This window comes from Scyliorhinus torazame, chromosome 16 (assembly GCF_047496885.1).
Source record: "Scyliorhinus torazame isolate Kashiwa2021f chromosome 16, sScyTor2.1, whole genome shotgun sequence".
NCBI lineage: Eukaryota > Metazoa > Chordata > Chondrichthyes > Carcharhiniformes > Scyliorhinidae > Scyliorhinus > Scyliorhinus torazame.
Window position 1 is genome coordinate 34,000,039 of NC_092722.1, and position 23,957 is coordinate 34,023,995.

Genomic DNA, 23,957 nt, shown 5'->3' on the forward strand with positions numbered 1-23,957 from the left:
ATGAGTGTGAGCGCTCTGTCGCCCCGTTTAGAGGATGGGTGTGAGCGCGCTGTCTCTCCATTCAGAGGATGGGTGTGAGCGCACTGTCTCTCCATTCAGAGGGTGAGTGTGAGCGCGCTGTCTCCCTGCTCAGAGAATGGGTGTGAGCGTGCTGTCTCCCCGTTCAGAGGGTGGGTGTGAGCTCGCTGTCTCCCCGTTCAGAGGATGGGTGTGAGCACGCTGTCTCCCCGTTCAGAGGATGGGTGTGAGCGCTCTGTCTCCCCGCTCAGTGGATGAGTGTGAGCGCTCTGTCTCCCCGCTCGGAGGATGAGTGTGAGCGCGCTGTCTCCTCGTTCAGAGGATGGGTGTAAGAGGGCAGTGTCCCTGCTCAGAGAATGAGCGCGCTGTCTCCCCGTTCAGAGGATGACTGTGAGCGCTCTGTCCCCCCATTCAGAGGAAGAGTGTGAGCGCTCTGTCTCCCCGCTCAGAGGATGAGTGTGAGCGCTGTCTCCCCGTTCAGAGGATGAGTGTGAGCGCTCTGTCTCCCCGCTCAGGGGATGAGTGTGAGCGCTCTGTCTCCCCGCTCAGAGGATGAGTGTGAGCGCTCTGTCTCCCCGCTCAGAGGATGAGTGTGAGCGCTCTGTCTCCCCATTCAGAGGAAGAGTGTGAGCGCTCTGTCTCCCCGCTCAGAGGATGAGTGTGAGCGCTCTGTCTCCCCGTTCAGAGGATGAGTGTGAGCGCTCTGTCTCCCCGTTTAGAGGATGGGTGTGAGCACGCTGTCTCTCCATTCAGAGGATGGGTGTGAGCGCGCTGTCTCTCCGTTCAGAGGGTGAGTGTGAGCGCGCTGTCTCCCTGTTCAGAGAATGGGTGTGAGCGTGCTGTCTCCCCGTTCAGAGGATGAGTGTGAGCGCTCTGTCTTCCCGTTCAGAGGATGGGTGTGAGCGCTATGTCCCCCTGCTCAGAGGATGGGTGTGAGCGTGCTGTCTCCCCGTTCAGAGGGTGAGTGTGAGCGCGCTGTCTCCCTGTTCAGAGAATGGGTGTGAGCGTGCTGTCTCCCCGTTCAGAGGATGGGTGTGAGCGCGCTGTCTCCCCGTTCAGAGGATGAGTGTGAGCGCTCTGTCTCCCCGCGCGGAGGATGAGTGTGAGCGCTCTGTCTCCCCGCTCAGAGGATGGGTGTGAGCGCTCGGTCTCCCCGTTCAGAGGTTGAGTGTGAGCGCGCCGTCTCTCCATTCAGAGGATGGGTGTGAGAGGGCAGTCTACCTGCTCAGAGGATGGGTGTGAGCGATCTGTCTTGCAGTTCAGAGGATGAGTGTGAGCACGCTGTCTCCTTGTTCAGAGGATGAGTGTGAGCGCTCTGTCTCCCCTTTCAGAAGATGAGTGTGAGCGTGCTGTCTCCCTGCTGAGGGGATGAGTGTGAGCGCTCTGTCTCCCCGTTCAGAGGATGAGTGTGAGAACACTGTCTCCCCGCTCAGAGGATGAGCGTGAGCGCTCTGTCTCCCCGTTCAGAGGATGAGTGTGAGCGTGCTGTCTCCCCGCTGAGAGGATGAGTGTGAGCGCTCTGTCTCGCCGTTCAGAGGGTGAGTGTGAGCGCTCTGTCTCCCTGCTCAAAGGATGGGTGTGAGCGCTCTGTCTCCCCGCTCAGAGGATGAGTGTGAGAAGACTGTCTCCCCGCTCAGAGGATGAGCGTGAGCGCTCTGTCTCCCCGTTCAGAGGATGAGTGTGAGCGTGCTGTCTCCCCGCTGAGAGGATGAGTGTGAGCGCTCTGTCTCCCCGTTCAGAGGATGAGTGTGAGCGTTCTGTCTCGCCGTTCAGAGGGTGAGTGTGAGCGCTCTGTCTCCCTGCTCAAAGGATGGGTGTGAGCGCTCTGTCTCCCCGCTCAGAGGATGAGTGTGAGAACACTGTCTCCCTGCTCAAAGGATGGGTGTGAGCGCTCTGTCTCCCCGCTCAGAGGATGAGTGTGAGAGCGCTGTCTCCTCGTTCAGAGGAAGAGTGTGAGCGCTCTGTCTCCCCATTCAGAGGAAGAGTGTGAGCGCTCTGTCTCCCCATTCAGAGGATGAGTGTGAGCGCTCTGTCTCCCCATTCAGAGGAAGAGTGTGAGCGCTCTGTCCGCCCATTCAGAGGATGAGTGTGAGCGCTCTGTATCCCCATTCAGAGGATGAGTGTGAGCGCTCTGTCTCCCCGCTCAGAGGATGAGTGTGAGCGCTCTGTCTCCCCGCTCAGAGGATGAGTGTGAGCGCACTGTCTCCCCGCTCCGAGGATGAGTGTGAGCGCTCTGTCTCCCCGCTCAGAGGATGAGTGTGAGCGCTCTGTCTCCCCGTTCAGAGGATGAGTGTGAGCGCTCTGTCTCCCCATTCAGAGGAAGAGTGTGAGCGCTCTGTCTCCCCGCTCAGGGGATGAGTGTGAGCGCTCTGTCTCCCTGCTCAGAGGATGAGTGTGAGCGCTCTGTCTCCCCATTCAGAGGATGAGTGTGAGCGCTCTGTCTCCCCGCTCAGAGGATGAGTGTGAGCGCTCTGTTTCCCCGCTCAGAGGATGAGTGTGAGCGCACTGTCTCCCCGCTCCGAGGATGAGTGTGAGCGATCTATCTCTCCGCTCAGAGGATGAGTGTGAGCGCTCTGTCTCGCCGCTCCGAGGATGAGTGTGCGCTCTGTCTCCCCGTTCAGAGGATGAGTGTGAGCGCGCTGTCTCCCCGCTCAGAGAATGAGTGTGAGCGCTCTGTCTCCCCGTTCAGAGGATGAGTGTGAGCGCTCTGTCTCACCGCTCAGAGGATGAGTGTGAGCGCTCTGTCTCCCCGTTCAGAGGATGAGTGTGAGCGTGCTGTCTCTCCGTTCAGAGGATGGGTGTGAGCGCGCTGTCTTCCCGTTCAGAGGATGAGTGTGAGAACACTGTCGCCCTGCTCAGAGGATGAGTGTGAGCGCTCTGTCTCCCCGTTCAGAGGGTGAGTGTGAGCGCGCTGTCTCCCTGCTCAGAGAATGGGTGTGAGCGTGCTGTCTCCCCGTTCAGAGGATGGGTGTGAGCGCGCTGTCTCCCTGTTCAGAGCATGAGTGTGAGCGCTCTGTCTTCCCGTTCAGAGGATGAGTCTGAGCGCGCTGTCTCCCCGTTTAGAGGATGGGTGTGAGCGCTCCGTCTCCCCGCTCAGAGGATGTGTGTGAGCGCTCCGTCTCCCCGCTCGGAGATTGAGTGTGAGCGCTCTGTCTCCCCATTCAGAGGATGAGTGTGAGCGCGCCGTCTCTCCATTCAGAGGATGGGTGTGAGAGGGCAGTCTACCTACTCAGAGGATGGGTGTGAGTGATCTGTCTTCCAGTTCAGAGGATGAGTGTGAGCACGCTGTCTCCCCGCTCAGAGGATGAGTGTGAGCGCTCTGTCTCCCCGCTCAGAGGATTAGTGTGAGCGTGCTGTCTCCCCGTTCAGAGGATGGGTGTGAGCGCGCTGTCTTCCCGTTCAGAGGATGAGTGTGAGAACACTGTCTCCCTGCTCAGAGAATGGGTGTGAGCGTGCTGTCTCCCCGTTCAGAGGATGGGTGTGAGCGCGCTGTCTCCCTGTTCAGAGCATGAGTGTGAGCGCTCTGTCTTCCCGTTCAGAGGATGAGTCTGAGCGCGCTGTCTCCCCGTTTAGAGGATGGGTGTGAGCGCTCCGTCTCCCCGCTCAGAGGATGTGTGTGAGCGCTCCGTCTCCCCGCTCGGAGATTGAGTGTGAGCGCTCTGTCTCCCCATTCAGAGGATGAGTGTGAGCGCGCCGTCTCTCCATTCAGAGGATGGGTGTGAGAGGGCAGTCTACCTACTCAGAGGATGGGTGTGAGTGATCTGTCTTCCAGTTCAGAGGATGAGTGTGAGCACGCAGTCTCCCCGCTCAGAGGATGAGTGTGAGCGCTCTGTCTCCCCGCTCAGAGGATGAGTGTGAGAACACTGTCTCCCTGCTCAGAGGATGGGTGTGAGTGCTCTGTCTCCCCGCTCAGAGGATGAGTGTGAGAACACTCTCTCCCCGCTCAGAGGATTAGTGTGAGCGTGCTGTTTCTCCGTTCAGAGGATGGGTGTGAGCGCGCTGTCTTCCCGTTCAGAGGATGAGTGTGAGAACACTGTCTCCCTGCTCAGAGGATGAGTGTGAGCGCTCTGTCTCCCCGTTCAGAGGATGAGTGTGAGCGTGCTGTCTCCCAGCTCAGGGGATGAGTGTTTGCGCTCTGTCTCCCCGTTCAGAGGATGAGTGTGAGCGCTCTGTCTCCCCGCTCAGAGGATGAGTGTGAGCGCTCTGTCTCCCCGTTCAGAGGATGAGTGTGAGCGTGCTGTCTCGCCGTTCAGAGGGTGAGTGTGAGCGCTCTGTCTCCCTGCTCAAAGGATGGGTGTGAGCGCTCTGTCTCCCCGCTCAGGGGATGAGTGTGAGCGCTCTGTCTCCTCGTTCAGAGGATGGGTGTAAGAGGGCGGTGTCCCTGCTCAGAGAATGAGCGCGCTGTCAACCCGCTCAGAGGATGAGTGTGAGCGCTCTGTCTCTCCGCTCAGAGGATGAGTGTGAGCGGTCTGTCTCCCCGCTCAGAGGATGAGTGTGAGCACTCTGTCTCCCCGCTCAGAGGATGAGTGTGAGCGCTGTCTCCTCGCTCAAAGGATGGGTGTGAGCGCTCTGTCTCCCCATTCAGAGGAAGAGTGTGAGCGCTCTGTCTCCCCGCTCAGAGGATGAGTGTGAGCGCTCTGTCTCCCCGCTCAGAGGATGAGTGTGAGCGCTCTGTCTCCCCGCTCAGAGGTTGAGTGTGAGCGCTCTGTCTCCCCGTTCAGAGAATGAGTGTGAGCGCTCTGACTCCCCGTTCAGAGGATGAGTGTGAGCGCTCTGTCTCACCGCTCAGAGGATGAGTGTGAGCGCTCTGTCTCCCCGCTCAGAGGATGAGTGTGAACGCTCTGTCCGCCCGCTCAGAGGATGAGTGTGAGCGCTCTGTCTCCCCGTTTAGAGGATGGGTGTGAGCACGCAGTCTCTCCATTCAGAGGATGGGTGTGAGCGCGCTGTCTCTCCATTCAGAGGGTGAGTGTGAGCGCGCTGTCTCCCTGCTCAGAGAATGGGTGTGAGCGTGCTGTCTCCCCGTTCAGAGGATGGGTGTGAGCGCGCTGTCTCCCTGTTCAGAGCATGAGTGTGAGCGCTCTGTCTTCCCGTTCAGAGGATGAGTGTGAGCGCGCTGTCTCCCCGTTTAGAGGATGGGTGTGAGCGCTCCGTCTCCCCGCTCAGAGGATGGGTGTGAGCGCTCCGTCTCCCCGCTCAGAGAATGGTTGTGAGCGTGCTGTCTCCCTGTTCAGAGGATGGGTGTGAGCGCGCTGTCTTCCTGTTCAGAGAATGAGTGTGAGCGCTCTGTCTTCCCGTTCAGAGGATGAGTGTGAGCGCGCTGTCTCCCCGTTTAGAGGATGGGTGTGAGCGCTCCGTCTCCCCGCTCAGAGGATGGGTGTGAGCGCTCCGTCTCCCCATTCAGAGGATGAGTGTGAGCGCGCCGTCTCTCCATTCAGAGGATGGGTGTGAGAGGGCAGTCTACCTACTCAGAGGATGGGTGTGAGCGATCTGTCTTCCAGTTCAGAGGATGAGTGTGAGCACGCTGTCTCTCTGTTCAGAGGATGAGTGTGAGCGCTCTGTCTCCCCGCTCAGAGGATGAGTGTGAGCGCTCTGTCTCCCCGCTCAGAGGATGAGTGTGAGCGCTCTGTCTCCCCGCTCAGAGGATGAGTGTGAGCGCTCTGTCTCCCCGCTCAGAGGATGAGTGTGAGCGCTCTGTCTCCCGCTCAGAGGATGAGTGTGAGCGCTCTGTCTCCCTGCTCAGAGGATGGGTGTGAGTGCTCTGTCTCCCCGCTCAGAGGATGTGTGTGAGAACACTGTCTCCCCGCTCAGAGGATGAGTGTGAGCGCTCTGTCTCCCCATTCAGAGGATGAGTGTGAGCGTGCTGTCTCCCTGCTCAGGGGATGAGTGTGAGCGCTCTGTCTCCCCGTTCAGAGGATGAGTGTGAGAACACTGTCTCCCCGCTCAGAGGATGAGTGTGAGCGCTCTGTCTCCCCGTTCAGAGGATGAGTGTGAGCGTGCTGTCTCGCCGTTCAGAGGGTGAGTGTGAGCGCTCTGTCTCCCTGCTCAAAGGATGGGTGTGAGCACTCTGTCTCCCCGCTCAGGGGATGAGTGTGAGCGCTCTGTCTCCCCGCTCAGAGGATGGGTGTAAGAGGGCAGTGTCCCTGCTCAGAGAATGAGCGCGCTGTCTCCCCGTTCAGAGGATGAGTGTGAGCGCTCTGTCTCCCCGCTCAGAGGATGAGTGTGAGCGCTCTGTCTCCCCGCTCAGAGGATGAGTGTGAGCGCTCTGTCTCCCCGCTCAGAGGATGAGTGTGAGCGCTCTGTCTCCCCGCTCAGAGGATGAGTGTGAGCGCTGTCTCCCCGCTCAGAGGATGAGTGTGAGCGCTCTGTCTCCCCGCTCAGAGGATGAGTGTGAGCGCTCTGTCTCCCCGCTCAGAGGATGAGTGTGAGCGCTCTGTCTCCCCGCTCAGAGGATGAGTGTGAGCGTGCTGTCTCGCCGTTCAGAGGATGGGTGTGAGCGCGCTGTCTTCCCGTTCAGAGGATGAGTGTGAGAACACTGTCTCCCTGCTCAGAGGATGAGTGTGAGCGCTCTGTCTCCCCGTTTAGAGGATGAGTGTGAGCGCGCTGTCTCCCTGCTCAGGGGATGAGTGTGAGCGCTCTGTCTCCCCGTTCAGGGAATGAGTGTGAGCGCGCTGTCTCCCCGTTCAGAGGATAAGTGTGAGCGCTCTGTCTCCCCGCTCAGAGGATGAGTGTGAGCGCTGTCTCCCCGCTCAAAGGATGGGTGTGAGCGCTGTCTCCCCATTCAGAGCAAGAGTGTGAGCGCTCTGCCTCCCCGCTCAGAGGATGAGTGTGAGCGCTCTGTCTCCCCATTCAGAGGATGAGTGTGAGCGTGCTGTCTCTCCGTTCAGAGGATGGGTGTGAGCGCGCTGTCTTCCCGTTCAGAGGATGAGTGTGTGAACACTGTCTCCCTGCTCAGAGGATGAGTGTGAGCGCTCTGTCTCCCCGTTCAGAGGATGAGTGTGAGCGTGCTGTCTCCCTGCTCAGGGGATGAGTGTGAGCGCTCTGTCTCCCCGTTCAGAGGATGAGTGTGAAAACACTGTCTCCCCGCTCAGAGGATGAGTGTGAGCGCTCTGTCTCCCCGTTCAGAGGATGAGTGTGAGCGCGCTGTCTCCCAGCTCAGGGGATGAGTGTTTGCGCTCTGTCTCCCCGTTCAGAGGATGAGTGTGAGCGCTCTGTCTCCCCGCTCAGTGGATGAGTGTGAGCGCTCTGTCTCCCCGTTCAGAGGATGAGTGTGAGCGGTCTGTCTCCCCGCTCAGAGGATGAGTGTGAGCACTCTGTCTCCCCGCTCAGAGGATGAGTGTGAGCGCTGTCTCCTCGCTCAAAGGATGGGTGTGAGCGCTCTGTCTCCCCATTCAGAGGAAGAGTGTGAGCGCTCTGTCTCCCCGCTCAGAGGATGAGTGTGAGCGCTCTGTCTCCCCGCTCAGAGGATGAGTGTGAGCGCTCTGTCTCCCCGCTCAGAGGTTGAGTGTGAGCGCTCTGTCTCCCCGTTCAGAGAATGAGTGTGAGCGCTCTGACTCCCCGTTCAGAGGATGAGTGTGAGCGCTCTGTCTCACCGCTCAGAGGATGAGTGTGAGCGCTCTGTCTCCCCGCTCAGAGGATGAGTGTGAACGCTCTGTCTCCCCATTCAGAGGATGAGTGTGAGCGCTCTGTCTCCCCGTTTAGAGGATGGGTGTGAGCACGCAGTCTCTCCATTCAGAGGATGGGTGTGAGCGCGCTGTCTCTCCATTCAGAGGGTGAGTGTGAGCGCGCTGTCTCCCTGCTCAGAGAATGGGTGTGAGCGTGCTGTCTCCCCGTTCAGAGGATGGGTGTGAGCGCGCTGTCTCCCTGTTCAGAGCATGAGTGTGAGCGCTCTGTCTTCCCGTTCAGAGGATGAGTGTGAGCGCGCTGTCTCCCCGTTTAGAGGATGGGTGTGAGCGCTCCGTCTCCCCGCTCAGAGGATGGGTGTGAGCGCTCCGTCTCCCCGCTCAGAGAATGGTTGTGAGCGTGCTGTCTCCCTGTTCAGAGGATGGGTGTGAGCGCGCTGTCTTCCTGTTCAGAGAATGAGTGTGAGCGCTCTGTCTTCCCGTTCAGAGGATGAGTGTGAGCGCGCTGTCTCCCCGTTTAGAGGATGGGTGTGAGCGCTCCGTCTCCCCGCTCAGAGGATGGGTGTGAGCGCTCCGTCTCCCCATTCAGAGGATGAGTGTGAGCGCGCCGTCTCTCCATTCAGAGGATGGGTGTGAGAGGGCAGTCTACCTACTCAGAGGATGGGTGTGAGCGATCTGTCTTCCAGTTCAGAGGATGAGTGTGAGCACGCTGTCTCTCTGTTCAGAGGATGAGTGTGAGCGCTCTGTCTCCCCGCTCAGAGGATGAGTGTGAGCGCTCTGTCTCCCCGCTCAGAGGATGAGTGTGAGCGCTCTGTCTCCCCGCTCAGAGGATGAGTGTGAGCGCTCTGTCTCCCCGCTCAGAGGATGAGTGTGAGCGCTCTGTCTCCCCGCTCAGAGGATGAGTGTGAGCGCTCTGTCTCCCTGCTCAGAGGATGGGTGTGAGTGCTCTGTCTCCCCGCTCAGAGGATGTGTGTGAGAACACTGTCTCCCCGCTCAGAGGATGAGTGTGAGCGCTCTGTCTCCCCATTCAGAGGATGAGTGTGAGCGTGCTGTCTCTCCGTTCAGAGGATGGGTGTGAGCGCGCTGTCTTCCCGTTCAGAGGATGAGTGTGAGAACACTGTCTCCCTGCTCAGAGGATGAGTGTGAGCGCTCTGTCTCCCCGTTCAGAGGATGAGTGTGAGCGTGCTGTCTCCCTGCTCAGGGGATGAGTGTGAGCGCTCTGTCTCCCCGTTCAGAGGATGAGTGTGAGAACACTGTCTCCCCGCTCAGAGGATGAGTGTGAGCGCTCTGTCTCCCCGTTCAGAGGATGAGTGTGAGCGCGCTGTCTCCCAGCTCAGGGGATGAGTGTTTGCGCTCTGTCTCCCCGTTCAGAGGATGAGTGTGAGCGCTCTGTCTCCCCGCTCAGTGGATGAGTGTGAGCGCTCTGTCTCCCCGTTCAGAGGATGAGTGTGAGCGTGCTGTCTCGCCGTTCAGAGGGTGAGTGTGAGCGCTCTGTCTCCCTGCTCAAAGGATGGGTGTAAGAGGGCAGTGTCCCTGCTCAGAGAATGAGCGCGCTGTCTCCCCGTTCAGAGGATGAGTGTGAGCGCTCTGTCTCCCCGCTCAGAGGATGAGTGTGAGCGCTCTGTCTCCCCGCTCAGAGGATGAGTGTGAGCGCTCTGTCTCCCCGCTCAGAGGATGAGTGTGAGCGCTGTCTCCCCGCTCAGAGGATGAGTGTGAGCGCTCTGTCTCCCCGCTCAGAGGATGAGTGTGAGCGCTCTGTCTCCCCGCTCAGAGGATGAGTGTGAGCGCTCTGTCTCCCCGCTCAGAGGATGAGTGTGAGCGCGCTGTCTCGCCGTTCAGAGGATGGGTGTGAGCGCGCTGTCTTCCCGTTCAGAGGATGAGTGTGAGAACACTGTCTCCCTGCTCAGAGGATGAGTGTGAGCGCTCTGTCTCCCCGTTTAGAGGATGAGTGTGAGCGTGCTGTCTCCCTGCTCAGGGGATGAGTGTGAGCGCTCTGTCTCTCCGTTCAGAGGATGGGTGTGAGCGCGCTGTCTTCCCGTTCAGAGGATGAGTGTGTGAACACTGTCTCCCTGCTCAGAGGATGAGTGTGAGCGCTCTGTCTCCCCGTTCAGAGGATGAGTGTGAGCGTGCTGTCTCCCTGCTCAGGGGATGAGTGTGAGCGCTCTGTCTCCCCGTTCAGAGGATGAGTGTGAGAACACTGTCTCCCCGCTCAGAGGATGAGTGTGAGCGCTCTGTCTCCCCGTTCAGAGGATGAGTGTGAGCGCGCTGTCTCCCAGCTCAGGGGATGAGTGTTTGCGCTCTGTCTCCCCGTTCAGAGGATGAGTGTGAGCGCTCTGTCTCCCCGCTCAGTGGATGAGTGTGAGCGCTCTGTCTCCCCGTTCAGAGGATGAGTGTGAGCGTGCTGTCTCGCCGTTCAGAGGATGAGTGTGAGCGCGCTGTCTCCCCGTTTAGAGGATGGGTGTGAGCGCTCCGTCTCCCCGCTCAGAGGATGGGTGTGAGCGCTCCGTCTCCCCATTCAGAGGATGAGTGTGAGCGCGCCGTCTCTCCATTCAGAGGATGGGTGTGAGAGGGCAGTCTACCTACTCAGAGGATGGGTGTGAGCGATCTGTCTTCCAGTTCAGAGGATGAGTGTGAGCACGCTGTCTCTCTGTTCAGAGGATGAGTGTGAGCGCTCTGTCTCCCCGCTCAGAGGATGAGTGTGAGCGCTCTGTCTCCCCGCTCAGAGGATGAGTGTGAGCGCTCTGTCTCCCCGCTCAGAGGATGAGTGTGAGCGCTCTGTCTCCCCGCTCAGAGGATGAGTGTGAGCGCTCTGTCTCCCCGCTCAGAGGATGAGTGTGAGCGCTCTGTCTCCCTGCTCAGAGGATGGGTGTGAGTGCTCTGTCTCCCCGCTCAGAGGATGTGTGTGAGAACACTGTCTCCCCGCTCAGAGGATGAGTGTGAGCGCTCTGTCTCCCCATTCAGAGGATGAGTGTGAGCGTGCTGTCTCTCCGTTCAGAGGATGGGTGTGAGCGCGCTGTCTTCCCGTTCAGAGGATGAGTGTGAGAACACTGTCTCCCTGCTCAGAGGATGAGTGTGAGCGCTCTGTCTCCCCGTTCAGAGGATGAGTGTGAGCGTGCTGTCTCCCTGCTCAGGGGATGAGTGTGAGCGCTCTGTCTCCCCGTTCAGAGGATGAGTGTGAGAACACTGTCTCCCCGCTCAGAGGATGAGTGTGAGCGCTCTGTCTCCCCGTTCAGAGGATGAGTGTGAGCGCGCTGTCTCCCAGCTCAGGGGATGAGTGTTTGCGCTCTGTCTCCCCGTTCAGAGGATGAGTGTGAGCGCTCTGTCTCCCCGCTCAGTGGATGAGTGTGAGCGCTCTGTCTCCCCGTTCAGAGGATGAGTGTGAGCGTGCTGTCTCGCCGTTCAGAGGGTGAGTGTGAGCGCTCTGTCTCCCTGCTCAAAGGATGGGTGTGAGCACTCTGTCTCCCCGCTCAGGGGATGAGTGTGAGCGCTCTGTCTCCCCGCTCAGAGGATGGGTGTAAGAGGGCAGTGTCCCTGCTCAGAGAATGAGCGCGCTGTCTCCCCGTTCAGAGGATGAGTGTGAGCGCTCTGTCTCCCCGCTCAGAGGATGAGTGTGAGCGCTCTGTCTCCCCGCTCAGAGGATGAGTGTGAGCGCTCTGTCTCCCCGCTCAGAGGATGAGTGTGAGCGCTGTCTCCCCGCTCAGAGGATGAGTGTGAGCGCTCTGTCTCCCCGCTCAGAGGATGAGTGTGAGCGCTCTGTCTCCCCGCTCAGAGGATGAGTGTGAGCGCTCTGTCTCCCCGCTCAGAGGATGAGTGTGAGCGCTCTGTCTCCCCATTCAGAGGATGAGTGTGAGCGTGCTGTCTCTCCGTTCAGAGGATGGGTGTGAGCGCGCTGTCTTCCCGTTCAGAGGATGAGTGTGAGAACACTGTCTCCCTGCTCAGAGGATGAGTGTGAGCGCTCTGTCTCCCCGTTCAGAGGATGAGTGTGAGCGTGCTGTCTCCCTGCTCAGGGGATGAGTGTGAGCGCTCTGTCTCCCCGTTCAGAGGATGAGTGTGAGAACACTGTCTCCCCGCTCAGAGGATGAGTGTGAGCGCTCTGTCTCCCCGTTCAGAGGATGAGTGTGAGCGCGCTGTCTCCCAGCTCAGGGGATGAGTGTTTGCGCTCTGTCTCCCCGTTCAGAGGATGAGTGTGAGCGCTCTGTCTCCCCGTTCAGAGGATGAGTGTGAGCGCGCTGTCTCCCAGCTCAGGGGATGAGTGTTTGCGCTCTGTCTCCCCGTTCAGAGGATGAGTGTGAGCGCTCTGTCTCCCCGCTCAGTGGATGAGTGTGAGCGCTCTGTCTCCCCGTTCAGAGGATGAGTGTGAGCGGTCTGTCTCCCCGCTCAGAGGATGAGTGTGAGCACTCTGTCTCCCCGCTCAGAGGATGAGTGTGAGCGCTGTCTCCTCGCTCAAAGGATGGGTGTGAGCGCTCTGTCTCCCCATTCAGAGGAAGAGTGTGAGCGCTCTGTCTCCCCGCTCAGAGGATGAGTGTGAGCGCTCTGTCTCCCCGCTCAGAGGATGAGTGTGAGCGCTCTGTCTCCCCGCTCAGAGGTTGAGTGTGAGCGCTCTGTCTCCCCGTTCAGAGAATGAGTGTGAGCGCTCTGACTCCCCGTTCAGAGGATGAGTGTGAGCGCTCTGTCTCACCGCTCAGAGGATGAGTGTGAGCGCTCTGTCTCCCCGCTCAGAGGATGAGTGTGAACGCTCTGTCTCCCCATTCAGAGGATGAGTGTGAGCGCTCTGTCTCCCCGTTTAGAGGATGGGTGTGAGCACGCAGTCTCTCCATTCAGAGGATGGGTGTGAGCGCGCTGTCTCTCCATTCAGAGGGTGAGTGTGAGCGCGCTGTCTCCCTGCTCAGAGAATGGGTGTGAGCGTGCTGTCTCCCCGTTCAGAGGATGGGTGTGAGCGCGCTGTCTCCCTGTTCAGAGCATGAGTGTGAGCGCTCTGTCTTCCCGTTCAGAGGATGAGTGTGAGCGCGCTGTCTCCCCGTTTAGAGGATGGGTGTGAGCGCTCCGTCTCCCCGCTCAGAGGATGGGTGTGAGCGCTCCGTCTCCCCGCTCAGAGAATGGTTGTGAGCGTGCTGTCTCCCTGTTCAGAGGATGGGTGTGAGCGCGCTGTCTTCCTGTTCAGAGAATGAGTGTGAGCGCTCTGTCTTCCCGTTCAGAGGATGAGTGTGAGCGCGCTGTCTCCCCGTTTAGAGGATGGGTGTGAGCGCTCCGTCTCCCCGCTCAGAGGATGGGTGTGAGCGCTCCGTCTCCCCATTCAGAGGATGAGTGTGAGCGCGCCGTCTCTCCATTCAGAGGATGGGTGTGAGAGGGCAGTCTACCTACTCAGAGGATGGGTGTGAGCGATCTGTCTTCCAGTTCAGAGGATGAGTGTGAGCACGCTGTCTCTCTGTTCAGAGGATGAGTGTGAGCGCTCTGTCTCCCCGCTCAGAGGATGAGTGTGAGCGCTCTGTCTCCCCGCTCAGAGGATGAGTGTGAGCGCTCTGTCTCCCCGCTCAGAGGATGAGTGTGAGCGCTCTGTCTCCCCGCTCAGAGGATGAGTGTGAGCGCTCTGTCTCCCCGCTCAGAGGATGAGTGTGAGCGCTCTGTCTCCCTGCTCAGAGGATGGGTGTGAGTGCTCTGTCTCCCCGCTCAGAGGATGTGTGTGAGAACACTGTCTCCCCGCTCAGAGGATGAGTGTGAGCGCTCTGTCTCCCCATTCAGAGGATGAGTGTGAGCGTGCTGTCTCTCCGTTCAGAGGATGGGTGTGAGCGCGCTGTCTTCCCGTTCAGAGGATGAGTGTGAGAACACTGTCTCCCTGCTCAGAGGATGAGTGTGAGCGCTCTGTCTCCCCGTTCAGAGGATGAGTGTGAGCGTGCTGTCTCCCTGCTCAGGGGATGAGTGTGAGCGCTCTGTCTCCCCGTTCAGAGGATGAGTGTGAGAACACTGTCTCCCCGCTCAGAGGATGAGTGTGAGCGCTCTGTCTCCCCGTTCAGAGGATGAGTGTGAGCGCGCTGTCTCCCAGCTCAGGGGATGAGTGTTTGCGCTCTGTCTCCCCGTTCAGAGGATGAGTGTGAGCGCTCTGTCTCCCCGCTCAGTGGATGAGTGTGAGCGCTCTGTCTCCCCGTTCAGAGGATGAGTGTGAGCGTGCTGTCTCGCCGTTCAGAGGGTGAGTGTGAGCGCTCTGTCTCCCTGCTCAAAGGATGGGTGTGAGCACTCTGTCTCCCCGCTCAGGGGATGAGTGTGAGCGCTCTGTCTCCCCGCTCAGAGGATGGGTGTAAGAGGGCAGTGTCCCTGCTCAGAGAATGAGCGCGCTGTCTCCCCGTTCAGAGGATGAGTGTGAGCGCTCTGTCTCCCCGCTCAGAGGATGAGTGTGAGCGCTCTGTCTCCCCGCTCAGAGGATGAGTGTGAGCGCTCTGTCTCCCCGCTCAGAGGATGAGTGTGAGCGCTGTCTCCCCGCTCAGAGGATGAGTGTGAGCGCTCTGTCTCCCCGCTCAGAGGATGAGTGTGAGCGCTCTGTCTCCCCGCTCAGAGGATGAGTGTGAGCGCTCTGTCTCCCCGCTCAGAGGATGAGTGTGAGCGCGCTGTCTCGCCGTTCAGAGGATGGGTGTGAGCGCGCTGTCTTCCCGTTCAGAGGATGAGTGTGAGAACACTGTCTCCCTGCTCAGAGGATGAGTGTGAGCGCTCTGTCTCCCCGTTTAGAGGATGAGTGTGAGCGTGCTGTCTCCCTGCTCAGGGGATGAGTGTGAGCGCTCTGTCTCTCCGTTCAGAGGATGGGTGTGAGCGCGCTGTCTTCCCGTTCAGAGGATGAGTGTGTGAACACTGTCTCCCTGCTCAGAGGATGAGTGTGAGCGCTCTGTCTCCCCGTTCAGAGGATGAGTGTGAGCGTGCTGTCTCCCTGCTCAGGGGATGAGTGTGAGCGCTCTGTCTCCCCGTTCAGAGGATGAGTGTGAGAACACTGTCTCCCCGCTCAGAGGATGAGTGTGAGCGCTCTGTCTCCCCGTTCAGAGGATGAGTGTGAGCGCGCTGTCTCCCAGCTCAGGGGATGAGTGTTTGCGCTCTGTCTCCCCGTTCAGAGGATGAGTGTGAGCGCTCTGTCTCCCCGCTCAGTGGATGAGTGTGAGCGCTCTGTCTCCCCGTTCAGAGGATGAGTGTGAGCGTGCTGTCTCGCCGTTCAGAGGGTGAGTGTGAGCGCTCTGTCTCCCTGCTCAAAGGATGGGTGTGAGCACTCTGTCTCCCCGCTCAGGGGATGAGTGTGAGCGCTCTGTCTCCCCGCTCAGAGGATGGGTGTAAGAGGGCAGTGTCCCTGCTCAGAGAATGAGCGCGCTGTCTCCCCGTTCAGAGGATGAGTGTGAGCGCGCTGTCTCCCCGTTCAGAGGATGAGTGTGAGCGCTCTGTCTCCCCGCTCAGAGGATGAGTGTGAGCGCTCTGTCTCCCCGCTCAGAGGATGAGTGTGAGCGCTCTGTCTCCCCGCTCAGAGGATGAGTGTGAGCGCTCTGTCTCCCCGCTCAGAGGATGAGTGTGAGCGCTCTGTCTCCCCGCTCAGAGGATGAGTGTGAGCGCTCTGTCTCCCCGCTCAGAGGATGAGTGTGAGCGCTCTGTCTCCCCGCTCAGAGGATGAGTGTGAGCGTGCTGTCTCGCCGTTCAGAGGATGGGTGTGAGCGCGCTGTCTTCCCGTTCAGAGGATGAGTGTGAGAACACTGTCTCCCTGCTCAGAGGATGAGTGTGAGCGCTCTGTCTCCCCGTTTAGAGGATGAGTGTGAGCGTGCTGTCTCCCTGCTCAGGGGATGAGTGTGAGCGCTCTGTCTCCCCGTTCAGGGAATGAGTGTGAGCGCGCTGTCTCCCCGTTCAGAGGATAAGTGTGAGCGCTCTGTCTCCCCGCTCAGAGGATGAGTGTGAGCGCTGTCTCCCCGCTCAAAGGATGGGTGTGAGCGCTGTCTCCCCATTCAGAGGAAGAGTGTGAGCGCTCTGTCTCCCCGCTCAGAGGATGAGTGTGAGCGCTCTGTCTCCCCGCTCAGAGGATGAGTGTGAGCGTGCTGTCTCGCCGTTCAGAGGATGGGTGTGAGCGCGCTGTCTTCCCGTTCAGAGGATGAGTGTGAGAACACTGTCTCCCTGCTCAGAGGATGAGTGTGAGCGCTCTGTCTCCCCGTTTAGAGGATGAGTTTGAGCGTGCTGTCTCCCTGCTCAGGGGATGAGTGTGAGCGCTCTGTCTCCCCGTTCAGGGAATGAGTGTGAGCGCGCTGTCTCCCCGTTCAGAGGATAAGTGTGAGCGCCCTGTCTCCCCGTTCAGAGGATGAGTGTGAGCGCGCTGTCTCCCCATTCCGAGAGTGGAAACCCTTCCTGTCATTATAGGGCACTTCATGATGCCCTGGTGTGCGCAGGGCGACGTGTGCGCCATCGATCCTTCTCTGGGCTTGGGGCATCCTGGTGATGGCAGCAAATCCTGCAGCCCGGGCATCTTGGTGGGCCTGGTCCAGATCAAAGGTGACAATGTCTGATGCCCAGGCAGACAGAACCCATCTGTCACCTCCTGGCTGCACCTGTGGGCTGTAGATTGTGAAATGCCGCACAGCTCCACGCTCGAGCCCTGGAATGAACCGGTGGCAAAAATGTTTAGGGCTGTGGTGACCTTCTCGGCCACTGGCAGCAGGTGCCCTCCTCCACGAGGACGTGGCACAAGTGCCACACTCTCCTCAGATGGGAGTCTTCTGCAGCGTATGGTGACCGCCATCTCATTGAATGACCAACAATGCCAGTGCATCTTGGCCATCGCTGGCCTCCTCTTCTGGGTCCCTCCTCAGCCTGATGGGCGGCTAGGGCTTCAGTATATGAGGCGGCCCCCACTCTGCGACCCGCGTTCTCGGAGTGCCATCCATAGTAGGGCGGCACGGTGGCGCAGTGGTTAGCACTGCTGCCTCACAGCGCCGAGGACCTGGTTCGATCCTGGCCCCGGGTCACTGTCCATGAGGAGTTTGCATTCTCCCCGTGTCTGCCTAGGTCTCGCACCCACAACCCAAAGAAGTGCAGGGTGGGTGGATTGGCCACGCTAAATTGCCCCTTAATTTAAAAAATAATAATTGGGTACTCTAAAAATTAAAAAGAAAAGAGCCATTCAATGAACCAGTTGTGCTGGCAAACCTTGCTCTGCACACTCACTCCTGGCCACATTAGGAGCCCCTAGACCCTAGGGTTGAGGAGTGTGAAGTGCTCTCACAACTAACGAGGCTAATTCCTCATTTGGAAAAGCCTTCAGTTGTGAAGCTAGAGGGGGTGAAATTGGGAGAGAGGCTGCAACAGGGCTCTGTCCTGGGAGAGTTGGGTGGGTCAGACAGGCTGCAGCTGTGATTGCCTCTGTTATGGGTCTCCACATCATTTAAAGATGCAGAGCCCCCCCCCCCCCCCCCCCCAATTCAGGGGCTACCCCGACCTAGAACACTTCAGCCCCCTGACCAAGCCCAACCCTCCTGAGGGGTCCTCCCCGCACACCCTGAGCACAGGGGCAGGAGCTCCGGTGCCCTTGAGCTGCATGCTAGAAAATGGAAATGTCTACTCACCTCCTCAGTTCCTCTCAGAAGCCATTGCGCCAGCTTCAATTTTTTAAAAACGGTGTACTAAACGACGCACTCGTGATTTCTCACTGGGGAGTCGAGTAATACCCAAAAGGCTGCAGCATTCAACTTCAATCTCGCCAATGAGATTGAAATTAATGCAAATGAGGGTTAATGATATTCTCGCCATTTTGGGGAGCGATTCAGAACTTGCCATTGGCAGCGGGCCGGGTGAATTGCAAAATGGTTCACGCCCGGCGTGAATCTCGATTTTGTCCAATATAAATAATATAATGTAATATTATATACTGGTGCACACCGACACGCCCCAATCCACACTGGGCGCAAGGCGATGGTGAAATTGCCCCAAAGTGTTTGTTTTCAATTAAGTAAGGCCAATCATAACTGCTGCCCAATGTTAATTTACTCTCTGATCAATATAATTGCTACAGATTGAAGAAATATGTGAAATCACATGTTAAAGACACAATAAGCATTTTGTAAGACACACATTGGGACATCCTTTGGTTATGCTATTGCACAAAAAGATATTACAGAGTGCGAGTCAATTCCAGTGCACAAAAGACCCAAATGTGGGAGGAACCGACACCACCAAACCGGAGAAGGTATAACGGCAGATCCAAAACTATAACAGCAATGGAGAGAAAATACAACAAAAATCCTTTATTATACCTTCTGTGCTACAGCAGCCAAGTGAACAGAACAAGAAGCAGTATTTCATTGCAGATTTTTTTTACGTTTCGTTGTTCCTTGGGTTTGTTTCTTGGTTCATTATTTAGTGTTTTCTACCCTTTTCAGGCACTGCCCTGAATTACACTCATTTTTCCTCGAGTCATAGATCTAATTTCACACCTGTATTTTGCCATGGTTACAATACAAACAAATTAAGCTAGTTATTGCCTCTGTAGACCTATGTAGGGGAATCTACTCACTTTTTCAGATGGTTGTATATTCGGTTTAAGGTGTCCTGTTCTGAGTGGTGGTCCTGTATCTGAACCTTGCACGTGTAACGAAGGTGATGCTCACTGAGGCCCAACTCTTTCACGGCCTGGTCAGGTGAAACTAGGCGAAGGCTCTAAATGGGAAAGCAACAGGAGCGAAAGGCTTTTATTTTATTACACTTAATCATCAAATTTCCACTAAAAATACATGAAACATGTATGACTCACATTATCCTTTATAATCAGTGTACCGTGCATTAGTTTTGGTTTCTTCGGATCAGGTACTGGACCTACAGATCGGGGGAAGAAAAGTCATAGACATAACAGCAAGTATCAGCGAGTGTGCTTACAGGCATAATATTTCACATTTCATAAAAACTTTGTTTTGTTATTTTCTTGTAAGTCTACTAATAAATAAAAGTTTCAAACCTCTACAGGACTTTGCAATGAACTTGCTTTGTTTGATATAATGTAATATTATATACTGGTGCACACCCACACTCCTGGGTGTCCAGGTTGCTACCAGCCTTTTCTCTGAATATCAGTGGAATGATGGCCTCCTGCATTAAAGCTCAGTACTGACCTGCTACTATACTGACTTTGGTCCTTGATCAGTATACAGAATATATACAGTATACAGTGGCAGAAAGGGACCCATCTTCAATTTGTGCACCCAGTGCCTCCACAGCTGCTGTCACATCAGTTAATATACACAGTAAAGATGCTTCAATGTTATATCAATAATGTATCTTAAATATCACACCACAATAGTAAAATTGCCACTACTCTTATTTGATGTTTCCATTTTGCATATCTTATACTCTTGTGGTCTGTCAGGCTGTAAACGAAATATGATCTCAAATGGTGCAAATAAAGGGTGGTTTTAGGTAAGGAATGCCGTTAATGAGCATTGATTGGCAGTAGGTGGACTTCCATATGCACTTGGAAAGAAGACCCGCCTTGGAGGTAGGCTGAAAACTCACCAGTCCATCTGGGGACAGCACTGCAGTGACCAGAGAGGGTACTACAGCAGTGTGTCTGGGACGAGGTCCCAGGAACTGCATTGCTGATGAGTATCAGGGGAGTGGGAGTGTAGGGAATGCCCTGGTTGGGAGGGGTTTGGGTGTGGTGTTACAGGGGTAAGCCGGGGGTCGGGCATCCAGTCTGAAGGGGCTTCCAATGGAGCCCGAGACCCTCTCTCCCCACCCAAGGGTGAAAGTTTTCTGTTTCGCACCCTCAGTCATCGGACGTCCGCCAGCTTAAAAAGTGAGGTTGGGCGAGAAGTGGGGCATGGGCAGGCTTCTTGCCTGTGGCCCTGTCCAATGTAAAGTCATCTCTGGATTGGGTCAGGGTAGGATCTGAGAGGGAATCCCACCTGTGCTATTTTATATTCATCTTCCCTCCCACCACCCCAGAACCCCCCTCCTGGGAACAGGGGCCTAAACATCTGGCCTTAAAGTTGGAGAGCCAACAAAACGCGACACCGGATGAAGAATTTTATAGGGTCTGCTGCACATCATAGTTTTGTAGTGCAGAAGGAGGTCATTCGATCCATCGAGTCTGCACTGGCCCTTGGAAAGAGCACCCCACCCAAGCCCTCACCTCTACCCTATCCCGGTAACACAGTAACCCCATCCAATCTTTTTGTTTTGGGCACTAAGGGCAATTTAGCTCGGCCAATCGACCTAACCTGCACATCTTTGGACTGTGGGAGGAAACCGGAGCATCCGGGGGAAACCCACGCACACACAGAAGAACGTGCAGACTCCGCACAGAGAGTGACCTAAGCCGGGAATCAAACCAGGGACGTTGGAGCTGTGATGCAACTGTGCTAACCACTGTGCTACCATGCTGTCCTGTTAGAGGACAAGTTAATGCCATTGCTTACATTGGAATCTGAACCTCAGATTTGAAAGGATACTGCACAGCTGTATCACTTAGCCTTCCACCACCCTTCATTTCCTGCATTCTTACAGAATTACTTTCTGTAATATGGTTTTGAAACCACCCTCCCTTTGTTATCAAACTGCACAACATCCAGCAATGTCACAGGCGATCTACAGTATTTCTATTGTCTATGCATGATGCACCCGTCGCACTTTGTAAGGAATGCCAACAACTTACAATGAACATCCTTTAAAGACATTAGAGAATTCAGTAATTAGCCAATTCGACCGTGGGCCTTAAAAGGACAGGTTAAAGTAAACAATGCTCTTCTTTGCACATTACAATTCACAATGTCATTTTCTGTAAATGTCCCTCTCCTTATTAAAAACCATCATCTAATTTATTATCAGCAACACCTATAGATCGGTCTGTCCATAGTTCAAAATTTTCCACCTGCTTTGAACTCATTTAAAGTTAGCAAAATTAATCAAACTGCTTAATTTGAAGAGCAGGGGTTTTTACCTGGTCACTACTACATTGCTGTTTGCCGAGTGTATACCAGCTGCTGCATTTCCTACAACAGTGACTACACTTCAAAAAGTACTTCATTGACCGTACTGCACTTTGACAAGTTAAGTGGTCATGAAAAGCGCTACATAAATGTAACTCTTACAAAAGCACATTGTAATTATTGCTTTTATTTGGCGTCAGTTTTGGGTCAGTGGTGTTATCTCACCTCTGACTCAGGAAATTGTGGATCCAAGTCCTGCTTCAGAAACACAAGCACAATCTCGGCTGGTACTTCAGCGCAGAACTGGGGACTGGCAGGGGTACCACTCTTGGGTGAGACATTAAATCAAGAGCAATCTCAGGTGGCTGTAAAAGAATCCCATGGCATTATCTGAAGAGGAGCAGGAGAGCTCTTCAGCTAACGTGACCAATATCCTTAAATAAACTTGATTTTCTGATCATTTGTCACTTTGCTGCTTGTGGATTTTTGCCGCAGGGCAAATTGGTTGCTGAGTTTCCTACAAAAATATAATAATTTTAAAAAAAATTTAGTGTACCCAATTCATTTCTCTCAATTAAGGGGCAATTTAGCGAGGCCAATCTACCTACCCTGCACATCTTTGATTTGTGGGGTGATACTAATCTTTATTGTCACAAGTAGCCCCTAGTCACCACATTCCACTGTGCTACCATGCAGCCCTAATAGCTAAACCTCAAATACTTCCACAGTTGCAAAACACTTAGGGGCGTTCTGAAGTTGTGAAAGGTGCTAGATAAGAACAAAGAACAATACAGCACAGGAACAGACCCTACGGCCCTCCAAGCCTGCACCGACCATGGTATCGACCTAAACTAAAACCGTCTGCACTTACGGAGACCGTATCCTTCCATTCCCACCCTATTCATATATTTGTCTAGATGTCCCTTAAATGCTGCTATTGAACCTGGTCCCACCACCCCCCAGGCAGCGCGTTCCATATATTTACCACCCTCTGTGTAAAAAGGAACTTGCCTTGCATATCTGTTCTAAACTTTTCCTGCGCACTTTAAACCTATGTCCCCTAGTATTTGACTCTCCTACCCTAGGAAAGAGAATCTGACTATCCACTCTGTCCATAAATGCACATTCTTCCTTCTTTAATTGAATTACTTTTTGCCACTCTGCTGAAACAAGGAATCTTGCGAGCAGATATTTCCACAAGCGCCGGTCATACTGTGATACTTCATCAATTGCCTCTCTTCTACAGGTGAGTGCAGATAATAAGCATGAGCAAGTTATTCGATAACGGGGATCATCACTGCTGAACTCCAGCTCTTCCTTGGCCAATATCCAAGTTTCCAGTTGAGAATACAAGGCAATGAGCATAAACAGACTGTTAGGGCGGCAGTGATTAGCACTGCTGCATCACGATGCTGAGGACCCGGGTTCGATTCTGGCCCCAGGTCACTGCCTGTGTGGAGTTTGCACATTCGCTCTGTGTCTGCGTGGGTCTCACTCCTACAACCCAAAGATGTGCAGGGTAGGTGGATTGGCCATGCTAAAATTGCCCCTTAATTGGAAAAATTCAAATAAAGAAAAATAAAAAATAAACCGACTGCTCACGTGAGTCTTACTTTGGCGTTGTTTCTGTGTCACTTCCCCACTTACAGATCTGCGAACAAACCTGGATCAGTCGTGGCCTGCGTGCCCCAGCTCTAGGCTGGGCAATGCATTAAACAATGAAGCCATGATTCAATCATACTTCTACTTATAAAGAGAATTTCAGGTTTTTAAAAGGCAAAGTGGGCTGTCTCCTAAATCTTAAAAATAGGATCATTTCTATTACCGAGAGTTGAATCCCCCTTGAGCAAGCCGAGAGAAATATCCACAGGAATATTGGGATTAGTGACAATTGCAACCGTCTCTCCATTGGCTGGCATGTAGCAATTAATACCTGAATTTAAAAAAAAGTAAATATGTATTAAAAGTCATCTTTGCACCACATTAAACTAAAATTGTAGTCAGTATTACACCAGCAACAAAATATAATTTACAAAAAACGATGAGGGATATTTTCACCTTGGCAGTGGAGTGGCACCTGGGAATTTTGGGAGTCCACTTTGTGCTGATTATGGTGAGGGATATCAGTATTCAAGAACAATTAATGTTTCTCCTTTGGGCACAATTTATTTTATATTACACATCTCGAAACTGGGTATATCAAGACCGAATGCAGTTTAAAAGTCACTCATCCCTGCCTGAGAACAGCACCCCTACTGTACTTCATTTCACACACCAGCCATCTTGATTATCTCAGAATGTGCGCTTTGTATACACACAGACACCAAGGCTGACACTATCCAGAGCAATTTTTCATGGGATCGTTAAAGCTGTAAGAGAGCTCTGTCAATGCTGTCCGGGAGGATTCAAATACAGGTGCCAGGGGTGCAAAGGACACCATGCTAAATCATTACACCGGGTCAGTCAAAGCCCAATAAATATCACAAATTCCAGCAAGAGCCCATTTGGATGGATAAGGTTCTGCATCAGAGGGTACTGGTTAATTTCTGTGGCTTGGATAGGAAAATGATTGGAAGGCGGAAGGGAAACAGTTGGCATTAAAGGAATATTCTCGGTTCGACAATGACTGGTGTTCCGCAGAATTCTCGCTGGGAAGCCAGCTACACTTTATAGTATATGGTCCAGATCTGAACATAGAAAATAGTATTTCCAACTTTTCAAATGATGCTAAGCTATCAGGTATAGTGAAGTTTAAGAGGTCAGTTCAGTTAAGTGAATGACAGTAATGGACTATCCTGTGAGGTAGTACATTTTGGACACAAGAATGGCAGATGGAAATCCAGTCAAGCACAGCACGGTGTAGATGAACAGGGACATTTAGTGGTCCAGATATTTAAGTCATTAAGCGGATTCAAATAAAATAAAGGGGCTCAACACATAGAATATAAAAGCAAAGAAATATTATGTTGGCTGTCTCATCTTGAGGACAAACTGGCCGTGGAGAAAATATTGCAATAATTCACCTGAATGACAGTCGAGGTGATGGAATTTAGCCCTATCAAAAGATTGGATAAACGTGGGTTTAAAAAGTGATTAAGGATAAATGTGGGTTAAAAAGAGATTAAGGGTTATTGGATTTAAGTATCTGTAATGAAAAAGAGAATAACAGGGTACTGAGAGGAAAACGCTGCCTTCTTATAATGGAATCTGGACCGAAAAACACATTATCTTAACATTTGAACAAAGCTAACTAATCGTAAATTCAATTTCTTCATGCAAAATATTGTGAGAATCGTTGGTTCCATAAGCAGAACTAATTAATATGTTTCCTAGTAAAGTATCTATTAAGGAATGGGAGAAGAGAGAACTGGGATTAAAAAGATGAAGAAAATATGCA

General features: G+C 54.5%; 1 protein-coding gene across 5 annotated transcripts in view; it reads right to left on the reverse strand.

Annotated features, from left to right (window-relative positions):
- Positions 1 to 23,957, reverse strand: part of ints11 (integrator complex subunit 11) — a 73,314-nt gene that overhangs the window by 8,339 nt on the left and 41,018 nt on the right. For all 5 annotated transcript variants that reach the window (XM_072478229.1, XM_072478224.1, XM_072478225.1 and 2 more), the window contains 3 exons: positions 22,386 to 22,493; positions 18,391 to 18,452; positions 18,154 to 18,296 (listed from right to left, as the gene is read on the reverse strand). In XM_072478229.1, the coding sequence (XP_072334330.1) occupies positions 18,154 to 18,296; positions 18,391 to 18,452; positions 22,386 to 22,493 (313 nt within the window). The remainder of the gene's footprint in view (positions 1 to 18,153; positions 18,297 to 18,390; positions 18,453 to 22,385; positions 22,494 to 23,957) is intronic.